Source organism: Mustelus asterias, chromosome 8 (genome assembly GCF_964213995.1).
Source record: "Mustelus asterias chromosome 8, sMusAst1.hap1.1, whole genome shotgun sequence".
Classification (NCBI taxonomy): domain Eukaryota; kingdom Metazoa; phylum Chordata; class Chondrichthyes; order Carcharhiniformes; family Triakidae; genus Mustelus; species Mustelus asterias.
Window position 1 is genome coordinate 126,064,822 of NC_135808.1, and position 19,011 is coordinate 126,083,832.

At 41.6% G+C, this 19,011-nt stretch overlaps 1 protein-coding gene across 1 annotated transcript in view; it reads left to right on the top strand.

The window, feature by feature from the left end:
• The window catches only part of selenof (selenoprotein F), a 72,641-nt gene extending 55,280 nt beyond the window's left edge, over positions 1-17,361 (top strand). The window contains exons 4-5 of the mRNA XM_078218930.1: positions 987-1,036; positions 16,667-17,361. Of these exons, the coding sequence (XP_078075056.1) occupies positions 987-1,036; positions 16,667-16,798 (182 nt within the window). The 3' untranslated portion in view covers positions 16,799-17,361. The remainder of the gene's footprint in view (positions 1-986; positions 1,037-16,666) is intronic.
• The last annotated feature ends 1,650 nt before the right edge of the window (positions 17,362-19,011 follow it).

The window sequence follows — 19,011 nt, forward strand, 5'->3', positions numbered from 1 at the left end:
GTGCAAGGATTACCGTGCAAGAGCAGGAATGTCTTGCTGCAATTATACAGGCCACACATGGAATATTGTGTGGAGTTTTGGTCTCCTTATCTGAGGAAGTATATTCTTGCAATAGAGGAAATGGAAAGAAGGTTTACCAGACTGATTCCTGGGATGGCAAGACTGACATACGAGGAGAGATTGAATTGATGAGGTTTGTATTTGCAGGAATTCAGAAGAAAAAGGGTGGGATTTTATAGAAACCTATAAAATTCTAACAAGACTAGACATGGTAGATGTAGGAAGGATGTTCTCAATGGGTGTGTACTTTCATACATCAGTCTGTTTGTGTTGCATTTTGAATTTCATTGGCATTTATAATGCAATCTTGGTCATCTTAGATTACTAAAATTCTGCTTCAAGATTGAAAATATGATCTGCAGAAGTTAAGACTATTTATGATCTATTTTTATCCTTTTTAATTTAATGATTTATACTAGTAATGGATATATTATCAGCCATCATAATGAGTGGCAGAACAGGCTCAAAGGACTGAATGGCCTACGCCTGTTTCTGGAGATGCTACTTGCCAGTGCAATGCCAGGATTATTATGCCTTTTTGAATGTGTGTATCGGTTAAAATGATGAATGTTTCTAAATATGATGCATGCAATTTGTGAGTACCCTTGTGAAGTTTGGTATTTTCCATTCTGCAAGCAACTTAAACCATCCACGCATTAAGTTGCCACACTTGAATCATAACACTACTGAATTTTGTGCAGTGAAGGAAGAAATGGCCCAAAATACTTAATATGGATTGAATTGCATTGTTCAACTGCTGTTGTATGCCATTAGGAAACAGTAAATTAAGTGGAACAAACAATATGTTACTAAATGATTGAGTTTGATTTTATGTAATATGGAAAACTAACTCACGGTTTTTTAACAAAGCTTTTGTCGACAAAGTTTCCAAACACTAACTTCTTTCAAAAAAAATTATTTTCCAGCTTTTGTCAGAAGTGATAAGCCCAAGATGTTCAAGGGTCTGCAAATCAAGGTACAATTTTTTAATTGAAATTTGTGTAGGTCTTTTAAGCATGTCTCACTATAATTGACATACGGTACCACAACAGAATGTTCTGATCTGATATTTCTCATTAAATTAAGTCTGATTCCTGCTGATCCTTAATCAAAGTAGGATGAATGCCCATTCATCTCTGTTTAAGCTCAGGGCATAGTGCGGCTTGTGTTCATTTTCACAGGACTTGTATTAACTTTGTGGTTAATACCTAATTAGCAAATAGGAACTGGTCTCGGTAAGCCTGATTAACAAAGAGGGGAATTGAACGTCATTCTGAATTCTTCTTCAACTTGAACAGTAAATGTTACATTAGGTGTTTTGATTCCTTACAATGAATTTGTTTCTTTTGTTGATTTTTCACTTTTCAGTAATAGTTACAAATTGAAGTTTTTTGGAGAAGGTCATGATTAAACACCGGTACAAAAGAAATACGTAATTTTCGTGCATGTTAAGAAGTCAGATGGGAGCATGCACAAAAGACAGCTTTATGCTCAAAATTCTCACTTCTCTACAGAGTCTTGAGAAGGCCAAGAACTCTGAAATGTATCCCAATTAAATTGTGATATTAAGGCAATGAGATACTGACACTCACTAGTGCAGTCACTGTCCTGACTTGGAGCTATATCATCAACGCTTCGCTGTTGCTGGATCAAATTCATGGAACTTCATTCCTAGTAACACTGTGGGTGTAGCTGCACCGGATGGACTACAACAGTTCAAGAAGACGACTCATCATCACCTTCTCAAAGGCAATTAAGAATGGGCAACAAATACTTGCCAGCGATGCCCATCTCCCGTGAAAGAATTAAAGAGAATGAATGCGAGACATTAAGCTGATAATGAGGAAACTGCATGCAAACTGAGTAATACATAAATAAGGCTCGAAGGGCCTACTCCTGTCCTCAATCCTATGTTCCCACTATACGGAATAGTCTTCCGGATAGAACTTTGGAACCAAAGATCAGAACTATTTAGGAAATGATTGGGGACTTAATTATGGATTAGAAAGGTCATTTAGCCCATCTTTCATTCATTGTTCCAGGAAAATGTCTCAATTTTGTGATTCAAAGCTTTTTCATATATGGGCCCTTGAGCACTTTAAGCCCTTGCATGGCCATTAAAGTCATTGAATTTATTTGTAGCACTTCTCATGATTGATAACAGGCTACTAATGTCCTTTGTAATGGATGTTTCCATAAGATTATCATTTGTATATAATTTTTTTGTTCATCTTTTGTTTCAAACCTATTTGTGAGCTTATGGGGCTTCACGTCTCTTTTCGAAATTTACCAGCTCTTATCATACTGGAAGCGTTTCTTAGTGCCACATTTGACTTTTATAACCTTTATTTCTCGTTCCAAACCTGCTGTTTTTCAGGCTATGTAATATTTCTACTGTTTTCCCTCTGCCTTCTCATGATGTGCTTTGTAAGCTTTTACTTGCTTTCTCTGGATTATCTCAAGAATTTATTTACTCATTTGTAGCATTTACTTATCAGTCTTTGGTACATAGGTATTCTCTCTGCTAACTGAGCATTTTTGTACTTTGAAGGCGCTATATGAATGCAAGCTGCAGTTGCATTGATTTGTTTGATCACTTCCTTCGGTACTTTGAGAATAGGCCTCTTAAAGTTATAACCGTGAGCACTGGTTTATTTTTTTTCTCAGACTATGGCCAGTGTAATGATCAAGACAATGACAATCATAATTTCATTTAAATTAGACATGATCTGGTATAGTTCAAGGCTGTAATTCAATCATTGTCGTCCAGAGATTCCATTGCTTGCCATTCCCAGTGTCCTATCTAGGTTACTTCCTGAGCACTCAAGTTTTGCATTTATCTGAGACCCCTATAAACGCGATAGTTTCCTGTTGTCGCAACACTGAGTTCCGTCACCTTGCTAAACATTCTCCAAGCATTTCTATATATGCATCTTAGAAGGTTAACCTAATCCTTCACAGCATTCCTTTCCTTATCTGATCTTTCTGTTGGCTTCCTATCCTCCTCGTTTTATTTATACCTATCCCTCGCCTTCCTAGTCTAAACATCTCCTACTGCCCTATTTGCTGCCTTGGCAGTGGAATCAAAACCATAGAGCCGAAAAATGGAAGAGAGATTGAAGCGTATACTTGCAGCTCCTTAACAGCAAGCTTACAAAGAACAATACAGCACAGGAACAGGCCCTTCGGCCCTCCAAGCCCGCGCCGCTCCCCGGTCCAGGATTGAATCCTGAATCCAGGATCCCCGCCCAATTTTCCAGCCTATCTACATACCAATATCCTATCCACCGAGCTGTCCCTCACAGCTACGATGCTTTGTTCATTACAACCTATTAACTCACCCCCACCCCCCCATTCCAGACCATGTGATCTCCAGGGAGAGGCGAAAACCCAGAGTGAAAAACCCCAGGGCCAATATGGGGAAAAAAAATCTGGGAAATTCCTCACCAACCCCCTGAGGCGATCGAAACGAGTCCAGGAGATCACAATGGCCCCGATCGGAAAATGCTTCCCAACCCTAGTCATTTCCACTTCCACGACACCATATGAATTCCCTGCCCCCGAGACAGGTTCCCAACTATCCGCAGTCTCGCTCTGTACTGGCACCAGCAAGATGATCATAGAATGAAGCCTTGAAACGAGAAACAAGGAACAATTAGCCCGCGCCGCTCCCTGGTCCAAACTAGACCACTCTTTTGTATCCCTCCATTCCCACTCCGTTCATATAGCTGTCTAGATAAGTCTTAAACGTTCCCAGTGTGTCCGCCTCCACCACCTTGCCCGGCAACACATTCCAGGCCCCCACGCCCCTCTTACCTGCAGGAAAAGCTAAGAAAATGACCAATGGATTCTTTATTTTTTAAAAGCAGCTAGATAATGAATTTTCGCAAACTATAATTTAAGCAACCCTTTATAGGAAAGATATTGGAGCAATAGAATAGGCTGGATATGAATTTACTGCATGGTGATGGTCTTGCAGCCCATGTGTTTCATTTTAGTTTTGTGTAGAGCTATCCGCTGAGTGTCCCATTCTTCCTTAGTTACCCTCTTGTAGATGCACTTGTACAATCGTTTCACTCAAATCTTCCCTCAACATTGTTTTCTGGATTGATTGATGTCATAAGTGCATATTCCCAGATTGTGGTGATTTAGTTTGAAGACAGTCTCTATTTAGAGTTCAAAGTGCAGGTTTTGTATGTTCTGATACCAAATGATTTTTTGGCCACCACTTCTCTCACCAAAATGGCTTCCCGCACCCATTCTTTATCTGTATGTTTTGAGAAACTGGGGTGGTGAGCGCCAATTTCTTGTATCCTTCTGAAGAGGGAAAGCTTTCATTATGAAGCCTTTTGGGCGATTATCGATATCATGACAATTTGCGTAGAGTTTGCCTCATCTTGGATCATAGAATCCTACAGTGCAGAAGGAGGCCATTCAGCCCATTGAGTCTGCACTGACCACAATCCCACCCAGGCCCTATCCCATAACCCCATCCATTTACCCTAGCTAGTCCCCCTGGCACTAAGGGGATATTTAGCATGGCCAATGCACCTAACCCGCACATCTTTGGACTGTGGGAGGAAACCAGAGCACTCGGAGGAAACTCACGCCGACACGGGGAGAACATGCAGCCTCCGCACAGACAGTGACCCAAGCTGGGAATTGAACCCGGGTCCCTGGCGCTGAGAGGCAGCAGTGCTTGCCACTGTGCTGTCCTTGCTAAATCGAATTAGAGGAGTTGCAGGATTTCTTATTGAACTATTTATGATTTACTCATGTGAGCCAGCTGCCACAAATAAAGTTGAACTTCTTTGAGATACATAAATTGAAACTGTACATACCAAATAATCTGAATTGGCATGGCTAAGGTACGTGATAAACCCATTCATTGTCTTGTATTATACACAGGTCTTCCAGTTTGTTCCCACATTGACTAAGAACACTATTCCTATCAGTCACTTAATCCAGTCACTTATAGAAGCATGCAGTAAGATTGAATTGTTGAAGTCAATCCAAATGACACAGCTGCTTTGAATCAGATTACAAAGCTTCACTTAAACTTGTCCTTGTTCCAAAATTAATAAAACATCTCAAAATTCTCATCTAAAGTAACATTCTAGATTTGGATTTATGCCTGTGAGGCCTAAGGTTTTACATGAAATTGGATATTTTGCCGTATATTTCAATTGTTTCAGTTGTCATTTGGCCGGTGAAAGAGCAAATTTGCATTTATAAAGCATCTTGTGCAAGTTGGAATGTTCCAAAATGCTTTTCACTTGGAAAGAGTATTTCACACTACTGTTACATAGGCACACACAACTTCCAATATTCACACAGAGATAAGTGACCAAATAATCTGTACTAATAATGTGTTGGCTGAGGGATAAATTCGGACCAGGACATCAGGGTAACATTCCTCTTCTTCCTGATCAATGGGATCTTTCTGTGCCAGCCTAAGGAAAAACAGGGCATTGGGTCAATGTATTGCCCAAATGTTGGTATCTCTCTCTGTATCACACTGAAAGAAAGTGTGGACTATCTTCTCCACGGTGGCACAGTGGTTAGCACTGCTGTCTCATAGCACCAAGGACCCCAGTTCAATTCCCGGTTTGGTTCACTGTCTGTGCGGAGTTTGCGCGTTCTCCCCGTGTCTGCATGGGTTTCCTCCGGGTGCTCCGATTTCCTCCCACAGTCCGAAAGGTTAGGTGCGCTGGCCATGCTAAATTCTCCTTCAGTGTACCTGAAAGGCACCAGAGTGTGGCAACTAGGGGATTTTCACAGTAACGTCATTGAATTGGGCCTTGAATCCAGATTCTGGCACAGGGAAGAGTACTGCCACTTAGCCTACTGTTGGCACTGAAGAAAACATTAAAAAAGGCGCAATATTAAACACATTCTCTGACTTGGACATTGTAATATCAAAATTGTCTTTCACAATTAAGTAAAGATCTCAGTCCAAACTAGAGTCCCTTATCGTGCCTGTTATACCTTTTTATACTTGTGAAACCAGGAAATTCTGATCGAAGAAATGTCCACCACCTTCCATTGCTTCTCCTTGCTGAAGAATATCTGCCAGAACCTGGACCTCCATCATTACACCCTGGTTCAGCTGATGCAGTTCTTCTTGAGCCAGAAAGGAAAACAAGTAGTGGACTCAGCATGTGAAAATTAAGCTTCCCCTCCTGACAGGGACAGGCAAATTTCTCTGTACTATAGCCTTACTTTTATAAAGTATAGTTGGCATCAGGAGGAGGAGGAAGAGCTTGTCCACTCTGGGTTCACTTCTGAGTCCTCAGGTCGGGGCTGTCGAGAATCAGACTGAACAGATTGAACAGCGTGCCAAGTTGTTGACTCCTGCTGGAATATAAGCATTAATAACAAGAACCGTGGGTGTTGGAAAAGCTTAGCAGGTCTGCCAGCACCTATCAGGAGAGAAACAGGGTTAACGTTTCGAGTCGTAGACCCTTCGGAATTGAAAGCAGGGAAAATGTTAGAGCAAAAGAAACTGCAACACAAAGTGGCAACTTTAAGAACAAATGACAGGTGGCCTGGTGTGGGAGGCAGAGGGGGTGTTTTGCATTGAGGCAATACATGGATGGAGTATTAGAAGAAAGGGGGTTTTGAGATCAAAGAGAGAGATCAAAACCTAAAGTTGCCAAACTCAGCATTGTGCACTTTTAAAACCCCTGGGATTCAATCAGCAGATGAGATGCTGCTCCTCCAGACTGCGCCAGTCTTCATTGGGCCCAACTTTCCTGTCACGTGCTATTTTGCTTTCATGCCCATATGTCCATCCTTGGTCTGCTGCAATGCTCCAATGTAAAACACCACACACCACCCTCCCTGCCCCCACACCAGGCCTTCTGTTTGCACTTAAAAGTTGCTACCTTTTGTTGCCGTTTCTTTTGCTCTAACATTCTCCCTTCAGTTCTGATGAAAGATCTATAACTCAAAGCATTAATTCTGTTTCTGTCCTGATAGCATCCCAGCATCCTTTGTTCATGTTTCAGATTCCAGCATCCACAGCTTGCTGGGCCAAATGGCCACCTTGTGCACTGCAGGGATTCTATGATTCTACAAATTTGGAATATTGTGTACAGTTTTGGTCACCTAGTTACAGGAAGGATGTAAATAAGATTGAAAGAGTGCAGAGAAGGTTCACAAGGATGTTGCCGGGACTTGAGAAGCTGAGTTACAGAGAGAGATTGAATAGGTTGGGACTTTATTCCCTGGAGCGTAGAAGATTGAGGGGAGATTTGATAGAGGTGTTTAAGATTTTGATGGGTATAGATAGTGAATGCAAGCAGGCTTTTTCCGCTGAGGCTAGGGGAGAAAAAAACCAGAGGGCATGGGTTAAGGGTGAAAGGAGAAAAGTTTAAAGGGAATATTAGGGAGGGCTTCTTCACGCAGAGAGTGGTGGGAGTGTGGAATGAGCTGCCGGATAAAGTGGTAAATGCGGGGTCACTTTTAACATTTAAGAAAAACTCGGACGGGTTCATGGATGAGAGGGGTGTGGAGGGATATGGTCCAAGTGCAGGTCAGTGGGACTAGGCATAAAATGGTTCGGCACAGACAAGAAGGGCCAAAAGGCCTGTTTCTGAGCTGTAATTTTCTATGGTTCTATGAGCTTTTCCTTTGTGCAATTCCTCCTCCAGATACATAGATAGTAATATCCCTGTACGCTGTTATATGTATAGCTCACTCTTGGTTACACATTTTGTAAACTTTTTACATTGTGTAGAATATTTAAATTGCATTTTGGGCCAATGCAAAGTAATGTATGTGTTTTTTAATCACAAGGCATCCCATAAAATTACAAGAACACTGACATCTTTAGTAAAATTGCAGTACCCTCATGCCATTAAAATAAGGTCTGCTCCAGTTGGCAGATATCCTTTTCTACCCAGATTCCACAAAAGTCCAAAGTGAAACTCCACGGCATTGCAAGTGGAAGTGGCAGGCTAGTTGCCTAGTGTGAATCTAATATTGCTGATCCTCATTGTTGCAGAACTGAATTGCATTAAGCATACTTTGGGGAAAATTGAAATCTCATAAATACATAAGCATGATACAGGATATTGACTGCACACATTTAAATTTCCCCTGCCATTGTAGCAATTCTACTGCAAATCTTTGCACCAGGGAAAATGTATTTTAAACAAACAATGCTATGGTACCATCACATTACTGTAATGCTGTTAGCTGCACAGAAATTGGCAACTTTGAAAAGTGGAAAGGATTGCAGGGCTTAAGGGAAAGAAATGGGGATGGAATTAATTGGATAGTTCTCCATGTACAACTGGTTAAATGGACTTATTCTCATTGATATAATTCCCTGGAATATAAACATTAATAACAAGAACCGTGGGTGTTGGGAAAGCTTAGCAAGTCTGCCAGCACCTATCAGGAGAGAAACAGAGTTAGCGTTTCGAGTCGTAGACCCTTCGGAATTGAAAGCAGGGAAAATGTTAGAGCAAAAGAAACTGCAACACAAAGTGGCAACTTTAAGAACGAATGACAGGTGGCCTGGTGTGGGAGGCAGAGGGGGTGTTTTGCATTGAGGCAATACATGGATGGAGTATTAGAAGAAAGGGGGTTTTGAGATCAAAGAGAGAGGTCAAAACCTAAAGTTGCCAAACTCAACATTGTGCACTTTTAAAACCCCTGGGATTCAATCAGCAGATGAGATGCTGCTCCTCCAGACTGCGCCAGTCTTCATTGGGCCCAACTTTCCTGTCACGTGCTATTTTGCTTTCATGCCCATATGTCCATGAATTTCTGTGCAGCTAACAGCATTACAGTAATGTGATGGTACCATAGCATTGTTTGTTTAAAATACATTTTCCCTGGTGCAAAGATTTGCAGTAGAATTGCTACAATGGCAGGGGAAATTTAAATGTGTGCAGTCAATATCCTGTATCATGCTTATGTATTTATGAGATTTCAATTTTCCCCAAAGTATGCTTAATGCAATTCAGTTCTGCAACAATAAGGATCAGCAATATTCTAGAAGGAGGAAACCATTCAGTCCACCATGCCTGTGTCTGCTCTTTGATAGAGCTTTCTAATTAATCCCACTACCCTGCTCTTTCCCTGTAGTTTTCTAAAGTTGTTTTGCCTGCAAGTATTTATTCAATTCCTTTGTGGAAATTACCATTGGATTTGCTTTCAACCCATTTTTGGGCAGTACATTCCAGATCACAAAACTAAGCTGCTTGTTTCTTTTATTGCCTCTGGTCATTTTGCCAAATCACCTTAAATCTGAGTCTCTGATTACCTTTGTAGCCCTTCTGACATCTTTCCACTTGTCCAAAACTGACACCATATTGGTAACAATGATGGCTTTTATTTGGTACAATTAATTTTTGTGCAGTCGTGAATAAAACAGAACAAGAGTTGACATTACAAAAGCCAAATGCTGGAAATCTGAAATAAAAACAGAAAATGATGGAAATTCACAGATAAAACGGCATATGTGAAGAGAGAAACAAACTTCATGTTTCAGGCCTGTGACTTTTCTGACTGAGCAAACGAAATGGGGAAGGGGAGGTGAGGGTGAGAAGAAAGACTCAAGAACAGCTTCTTCCCTGCTGCCATCAGTTGTTTGAATGGACCTACCTCACATTAAGTTGATCTTTCTCTACACCCTAGCTATGACTGTAACACTACTTTCTACACTCTCTTGTTTCCTTCTCTATGAACAGTATGCTCTGTATAGCGTGCAAGAAACAATACTTGTCACTGTATGTTAATATATGTGACAGGTCAAATCAAAGCCTGAGGAGATATTAATTACAAAAAGTTTCATGGTGCAAGGCCGAAGGGAACACTAATAGGACGACTAAAGAAATAAAATATGTGGATAGCAGAGATGTGAATCAGTCACGCTTCTGCCATCAACCTTCTCCATTATTTTATCAAAGAACTTGATCAAATTAAACACACACGGCCTTCAAATCTAAATGGGCTTTCATTTATTTGCACATACTCTCCAGTGCGAGCGGAATAAGTTCCAGGTGAAGCAGTGATCTATTTGTACTTTGTTCAATTTAGTCTACTGTATTTGCTCCTCACAATGTGCCCTCTAACATTGGAGCGACCAAATGAAGACTGAGTGACTGTTTTGCGAGACACCTATGTGAGAACATAACATAAGAAATAGGAGCAGGAGTAGGCCATCTAGCCCCTCGAGCCTGCCCTGCCATTCAATAAGATCATGGCTGATCTGAAGTGGATCAGTTCCACTTACCCGCCTGATCCCTATAACCCCTAATTCCCTTACCGATCAGGAATCCATCTATCCATGATTTAAACATATTCAACGAGGAAGCCTCCACCACTTCAGTGGGCAGAGAATTCCAGAGATTCACCACCCTCTGAGAGAAGTTCCTCCTCAACTCTGTCCTAAACTGACCCCCCTTTATTTTGAGGCTGTGCCCTCTAGTTCTAGTTTCCTTTCTAAGTGGAAAGAATCTCTCCACCTCTACCCTGTCCAGCCCCTTCATTATCTTATAGGTCTCTATAAGATCCCCCCTCAGCCTTCTAAATTCCAACGAGTACTAACCCAATCTGCTCAGTCTCTCCTCATAATCAACAGATAATGCTGCAGCTTTATAGGACCCTGGTTAGACCCCACTGCGCGCAGTTCTGGTCACCTCATTACAGGAAAGATGTTGAAGCCATTGAAAGGGTGCAGAGGAGATTTACAAGGATGTTGCCTGGATTGGGGGGCATGCCTTATGAGGATAGGTTGAGGGAGCTTGGTCTCTTCTCCCTGGAGAGACGAAGGATGAGAGGTGACCTGATAGAGGTTTACAAGATGTTGAGAGGTCTGGATAGGGTAGACTCTCAGAGGCTATTTCCAAGGGCTGAAATGGTTGCTACGAGAGGACACAGGTTTAAGGTGCTGGGGGGTAGGTACAGAGGAGATGTCAGGGGTAAGTTTTTCACTCAGAGGGTGGTGGGTGAGTGGAATCGGCTGACGTCGGTGGTGGTGGAGGCAAACTCGTTGGGGTCTTTTAAGAGACTTCTGGATGAGTACATGGGATTTAATGGGATTGAGGGCTATAGATAGGCCTAGAGGTAGGGATATGATCGGCGCAACTTGTGGGCCGAAGGGCCTGTTTGTGCTGTGGCTTTCTATGTTCTATGTAACACCCCTCATCTCTGGTATCAACCTGGTGAACCTTCTCTGCACTCCCTCCAAGGGCAATATATCCTTCTGCAAATAAGGGGACCAATACTGCACACAGTATTCCAGCTGCGGCCTCACCAATGCCCTGTACAGTTGCAGCAAGACATCTCTGCTTTTATATTCTATCCCCCTTGCGATATAGGCCAACATCCCATTTGCCTTCTTGATCACCTGTTGCACCTGCAGACTGGGTTTTTGCGTCTCATGCACAAGGACCCCCAGGTCCCTCTGCACAGCAGCATGTTGCAATTTCTTTCCATTTAGATAATGATCCAATTTGCTATTATTTCTTCCTGTGCTATGTGAGCATAACCCTTATCTTCTGGTTGCTTGCCATTTTAATTAACCATCTTAGTCACATGCTCACATTTGTCCTCGGCCTGCTACAAAGATCCAGTGAAGCCCAACGCAAGCTGGAGGAACAACACTTCATCTGATAAAGTTCAGCAATTTCAGACCATGAACTCTGTCCTCTAATTTGATCATTTTTGCCCCACGTGCCAATCTGTATCTTGTTCTCATGTTTTTGACTTCAGACAGCTCTGGCCTTTGTTCTGTTATTAACACCTCCTCTAGACCAGTGCTTTCTTTCTTTAATACTATCATTACCACTCTCTTTGCCTTTTGTTCCATGACATCTTTGTCATTTAATTTCCCTCACCTTCGAACCTATCCCTGACCTCATTTGTTCCACTTGCACCCTTTTTCAGTGGCATAAAAACTCATCACATATCTATCTCTCTTCAGTTCCAAAGGCGGCGTATTGAACTTTGTTTCTTACTCCACTGGTGCTGCCAGATGGGCTGATTTTTTTTTTCCCCCAAAATATTTTGTTTTTTATTTATTTCTATTCAAATGCCAACTGATTTTTCTTCCTGATTTTGGTGCCTCAAGGTTTCCCCCAGTACTGGCATTAAGCTAGCGGGCCTGTATTTGCCAGGGTTATTTCCCCTTTCTTTGTTTTGAAAGGGTGTATACCATTTGTAATCCTCCAGCCCTCTTGATACCTACCCCAGTACCTAAGGAGGATTGGATGTGGCCAAAACTTGTCCATCCCCCTCCCCTCTGTGCTTTCTTTATCTGGACAGGTAGGTTTCACTACTTTGAAAACTGCCAACCTTTTACCTCCACACATTTTTTATCTTATTCAATATAGCTACTATCTTATCTTTTGCTGATGGATTCTCTGGGGAAGACAGCGTACATCAACAATGTGCTTCGCCTATACAAAAGATTTTCTTTCTAGTCCTTAATCAATCCTACACTTCAACTACCATTTTTATTTTATGTTTAAATAAAGAACAAAGAACAATACAGCACAGGAACAGACCCTTCGGCCCTCCAAGCCCGTGGCGCTCCCTGGTCCAAACTAGACCATTCTTTTGTATCCCTCCATTCCCACTCCGTTCATATGGCTATCTAGATAAGTCTTAAACGTTCCCAGTGTGTCCGCCTCCACCACCTTGCCTGGCAGCGCATTCCAGGCCCCCACCACCCTCTGTGTAAAATATGTCCTTCTGATATCTGTGTTAAACCTCCCCCCACTTCACCTTGAACCTATGACCACTCGTGAACATCACCACCGACCTGGGGAAAAGCTTCCCACCGTTCACCCTATCTATGCCTTTCATAATTTTATACACCTTTATTAAGTCTCCCCTCCTCCTCCATCTTTCCAGGGAGAACAACCCCAGTTTACCCAATCTCTCCTCATAACTAAGCCCCTCCATACCAGGCAACGTCCTGGTAGACCTCCTCTGTACTCTCTCCAAAGCCTCCACGTCCTTCTGGTAGTGTGGCGACCAGAACTGGACGCAGTATTCCAAATGCGGCCGAACCAACATTCTATACATCTGCAATATCAGACCCCAACTTTTATACTCTATGCCCCATCCTATAAAGGCAAGCATGCCATATGCCTTCTTCACCACCTTCTCCACCTGTGACATCACCTTCAAGGATCTGTGGACTTGCACACCCAGGTCCCTCTGCGTATCTACACCCTTTATGGTTCTGTCATTTATCATATAGCTCCTCCCGACATTATTTCTACCAAAATGCATCACTTCGCATTTATCTGGATTGAACTCCATCTGCCATTTCTTTGCCCAAATTTCCAGCCTATCTAGATCCTTCTATAGCCTCTGACAATGCTCCTCACTATCTGCAAGTCCTGCCAGTTTTGTGTCGTCCGCAAACTTACTGATCACCCTAGTTACACCTTCTTCCAGATCGTTGATATAAATCACAAACAGCAGAGGTCCCAACACAGAGCCCTGCGGAACACCACTAGTCACAGGCCTCCAGCCGGAAAAAGACTCTTCCACTACCACCCTCTGTCTTCTGTGACCGAGCCAGTTCTCCACCCATCTAGTCACCTCCCCCTTTATCCCATGAGCTCCAACCTTTTTCACCAGCCTTCCATGAGGGACTTTGTCAAACGCTTTACTAAAGTCCATATAGACGACATCCACGGCCCTTCCCTCGTCAACCATTCTGGTCACTTCTTCAAAAAACTCCACCAGGTTAGTGAGGCATGACCTCCCTCTCACAAAACCATGCAGACTATCGTTAATGAGTTTATTCCTTTCTAAATGCGCATACATCCTATCTCTAAGAATCTTCTCCAACAACTTCCCCACCACGGACGTCAAGCTCACCGGCCTATAATTACCCGGGTTATCCTTCCTGCCCTTCTTAAATAACGGGACCACATTAGCTATCCTCCAGTCCTCTGGGACCTCACTTGCGTCCAGTGATGAGACAAAGATTTGCGTCAGAGGCACAGCGATTTCATCTCTCGTCTCCCTGAGCAGTTTAAAGTTGATTTGTTAGTCATAAGTAGGCTTACATTAACACTGCAATGAAGTTACTGTGAAAATCCCCTAGTCGCCACATTCTGGCACCTGTTCAGGTACACTGAGGGAGAATTTAGCACGGCCAATCAATCTAACCAGCATGTCTTTGGACTGGGGAAGGAAACAGAAGCACCCGGAGGAAACCCACACAGACGGTGACCTAAGCCGGGAATCGAACCCAGGTCCCTGGTTTCGAAAATATTTTTTTAAACTATGTTATAAAATGGGATCCTAGAAAAGACTTGTAGACTCTAATTATAGGCAGTAGAAGCGACGATTAATTTTAGACTCTGATGTCAAGATTCTAACTTTCCATCGTCATCGTCTAAACTCATTGAACTGGTTCATCACATGACTGCATTCTGTTAGGATGCAGGCACACACGATGCATTTTATCATTCTGCGTTTGCTCAGAGCTTCCCAATCTGATTTAGTTTAAAAATTAAACCCTCTCCTGAACTGTGCAGTATCTCCTCTCTCCTGGAGGCCAAATGGAAGCAATTTTTTTGAAAATTGAAGTCTTCCGCTATGCAAAAGCTTGGAACAGAAAAGTATAATGGCAGGAAACTGATGTGCAACAACTAGCTTTAAGATTGAAGGTACTGCAAATGTAAAAGTACCCTGAGGCGTCACATTCTTAAATGATGTGAAGGGATTTAGCACCAAATATCGAAAATGGAAATCCCTGGGAGCACCCATTACCATTTTTTTCATGTCTTTGGCATTGATCAGCATCCACAGCCTGCATTAGTATAAACTATCCAGGACCTCCACAAACTACTCAATTTCTTACTAATTCTCCAGTTAATTTTGTCATGCATATTGTGTATTGAAGATACTGCAACATGCTTATAGCATTGAGATATTTGGCATATATGTAATTTGGTTTAAGGAAGTTTATTTAAAAATGCAAGAGTTTGATTATCTCCATGACCAGTCTTACAGCCTTGGCAATGTGATTTTCAAGATGTGAAGTTCAGAGGAGAAAGATTGTAGAGGTTCTGTTCACCGTGACTCTCCCACTGTTGTTCTGGATTTTCTTTTGAGATGTTTGGAATTTTCCTACTCTTTCAAACTTAGTACAGGCGGTTTTCTGAAACTTGGCAGCATTGGTATACCTTTTACAGACATCCTGGACATTATCAAAGTTAATTAGCTGCGCTGTCACACCTTGAAGTTCATTCCACTGTAGTATTGAGATTCCAGATGACCATGTTCCTCCTCCTCAACTAGAAAGAGTGTAGAAAAGATGCTACCGGGACTTGATGGTTTGAGTTTATAAGGAGAAGCTGGGAGTTTTTTTTCCCTGGAGAGTAGGAGGCTTAGCAAGAATCTTATAGAGGTCTATAAAATAATGAGTGGCATAGATAAGGTAGACAGTCAACATAATTTCCCAAAGGTAGGGGAGTCTAAAACTAGAGGGAATAGGTTTAAGATAAGAGGGGAGAGATACAGAAGGGTCCAGAGGGGCAATTTTTTCACACAGAGAGTGGTGGAACGAGCTGCCAGAGGTAGTAGTAGAGGCGGGTACAATTTTGTCTTTTAAAAAGTGGTTGGACAGTTACATGGGTAAGATGGGTACAGAGGGATATGGGCCGAATGCAGGCACTTGGCACTAGCTTAGTGGTTAAAAACTGGGTGGCATGGACAGGTTGGGCCGAAGGGCTTATTTCCATGCTGTAAACCTCTGACTCATTTTGAAATGAGTGTTCGGGTTTCCTGACTCCCCAAGTTATTTGACTTTTCACATTTTTATGAAAAGTGACTGAAGCACGTTCACCTATGTGAATAAAATTAGGAAGGTGGTTCCCGAGCAGCCATAAGCAGGCTGCTTCAGGTGCATGTTTAATTGTAGAGTTCATCATGCTCCTAAAATGCCTCGTTTTCTCAGATAACATGTCTGTTTGATTTTTTTGTTTAAATATCTGCTTGATATACTGATATACATGGAGCATCCTATTGGTATTTAATCATAAATAGTGTGATATTTGATTTAAATTATCCCTCCCTCCCCCCCCGTATGTGAAATTGTTTCAATAATTGTGACTTTTGTAATACCTGCTGCCAGTTTGGCAGAGAAGGGAGAAGAGAAACCACACAAATTGTCTTGGCTGTGAATTGAAGAAGCTGGCACAGCAAGATAATGCTAATCATTGCAGTAAAATGCACTTGGCCAGAGCTGTCTTGGAGAATTGGATCTTGACTAGCAGTGTAGATGTAAAATTGCTTCATTAAGATGCTGGCCCCTCATTTCAACAATCAGTAAATTTAGAAACCGATACCATTTACATAAAATAACTTCTAATTATAGACAACCGTCTGGGGGGAGGTGGAGGGGGATAATGTTTGTAAACCATTTGTCTATATGTCCTCGTATAGAAGCAGCAGCAGAAAAATCAATGCAAGTATACGTTTGTGCGGAGGCCTTTTATCCGGCTTCAATTAATTTTGAATAATAGGGATAAAAAATGGCATTTTGTGTAGGCATGTTTCTAGCTGTGACTTGCATTACTTAATGATGATGTATTCTGTTCTTTTTGCTTTGCCTTTCCAGTACGTGCGTGGCTCTGATCCTGTGCTAAAGCTGTTGGACGACAAAGGGAACATCGCTGAAGAGCTGAGCATCCTCAAATGGAACACGGATAGCGTGGAAGAATTTCTCGGTGAAAAGTTGGAGCTTTTGTAAATTGCGTAGTAGAATTATTCTTGCAGTTTGCCAAGTTACTCTTTGTATACAGGACTCTGCTAATATCTGGAAAACCCCCATGTCATCCCAGTGAATGCGTTGACACAAATTGGCCAACATAGATCATGTAACGTTTTGAAATCAGCTGAACTTTTAATATTCAAAATAGGTTTATTATCATAACTGTAAAGTTTCTAGAAATCGATAGAATTATCTGCAATTGACTCTGTTTGGTCACACCACATCACCATTTTATGATTGAAAATGTTGTCTATCTTTGGAACCAGTTCTGCATAATGTGACTTCCTTGAGTCCATTCTAAATTTTTCTATTCATGTCGATGGCTTTTGTTGTTTGTACTCCGATAGATGGTGCCTGCTATTTACTGCAGTGAATATGATGCATTTAAGTAGTTGCTCTTTTGTGAAGGTTGCACAGGAAACCTTTTATGGTATGTACAGCCTGATGTCGTGTGCACTTACTGGTGTTTCAGCTCCACTGTTGTGCAAGTGGGTTAGAAAGATGACATTGTTACCTTTGGAATAATAAAAGTTACTTCTGAAGCATTGTGTTTTGAATTTGTTCATGGAAGTGGCCTATCAGTTTTGCTCTTGCAATACTATTTTTGTCTTAATGTCATTTAAGAGATTTAACTGAGGAAGTATTTACAAGGCTACCATTGTAAATCCAGCATGAGGCATTAGTATTTCTACATATTATGCTCCATCGAGTTAGATCACCGAAATTCATGCGGCTTGCAATATTGTTTTAAAAAAAATAAGATTTAGGTCCTGATGTCAAGCATTGTGTATGCTCTTTTCAGGGTTTATAAAGCAGCTTCTTTAAAAGGCGTCGGTGATTTTGATCAGTGTTTGGGGGTAGCAAGACTTAAAACTCAACAGTAATAAGATCTTCACCTAAAAGAATTGTTCCTACTGAAGTTCCTTGTATATATCTGAGGCTGATATTGTGCATTTAAGTAGCAAGATCGAGCTGCTTGATTGTATTGCATACTTTGGAAAATGTGGCAACAGCTCTGCAATCTCATCCATGGCCTTCCCTTTGTTAGGAAGTGGAGGTTGATCCCCTCTCTGAGAGCTAACACCTAACTACTTAAAGAGGAGTGCCTCGCTTTATAATCTGTTAAAGGTATGTGCGAAATAGTACGATCTGCTCTTCAGCAACTTTCAGTGGTCAAATCAAAGTAACTCCCTGAGATTGTCTCTGTAAAATCAACAAGTAACACTTTATTTATCTATCTAACAGTGAACAGGTTAACTAAACTATTAACAAACTAAATAAAACACTATTCTAATGGAATGCTGCTTAGATGAATACAATTCCCACTTATTAACAAATAAAATAGAATTTTTTAGTCACTCAAAATTTCAACCAGGTTTGTCATCTTCTGGAATCTTCTGTCTTTCTTCTGTCTGCAATCTCTGTCTTGTTTTGATACCTTTGATGTTCAGATGAGGTTTTGAGCTAAAAACTATTAGCTGTGGCTGAGAGCAGTTGCAGGTGTCTCTGGAGCTGAGAGCTGTCTCTTATACCCCTGATGACATACCAACATCCCCACGATAGGATTGGTTCTCAGGTTACCAAAACATCAAATTTAAATCTAATAGGCTGCTGTTATCCAAGTGCCTAATTTAAATTGATTAGCTAAAATTCAAAAACAGCCTGTTGTCTTGGCAACACCACTGTTTGATCTTTGACACAATGTTTCAGTCTGTGTACTACATATGCACCTGCATCTTTTTTAAACTCTTCCGTATAGAAAAAGCACTACCTTTTTAACATTCAACTTTACAAACGCCAACTTCATGACACCTTCCTTATGACTGGTTTAGTTACTCTTTGGTTTCTACATTTGTTCTTGTTGTGATTTTTCTTTCCTCTTTACATCAGTCATCTTGTATTTGGAAGTGTGATGGGGAGGTAATTGGCCAGGTTGCATTTGTCCTCTTTTTTGCAGACAGGACAAACCTGGGCAATTTTCCACATTGCCAGGTCAATGCCAGTGTTGTAGCTGTACTGGAGTAACTAGGCTAGGGATATGGCCAGTTCTGGAGCACAAGTCTTCAGTACTCTTGCGGGAATATTGTCAAGGCCCATAGCCTTTGCAGTATCCAGTGCCCTCAACCATTTCTTGATATCACGTGGATTGGCTGAAGACTGAAATCTATGATGCTGGGGACCACTGGAAGAGG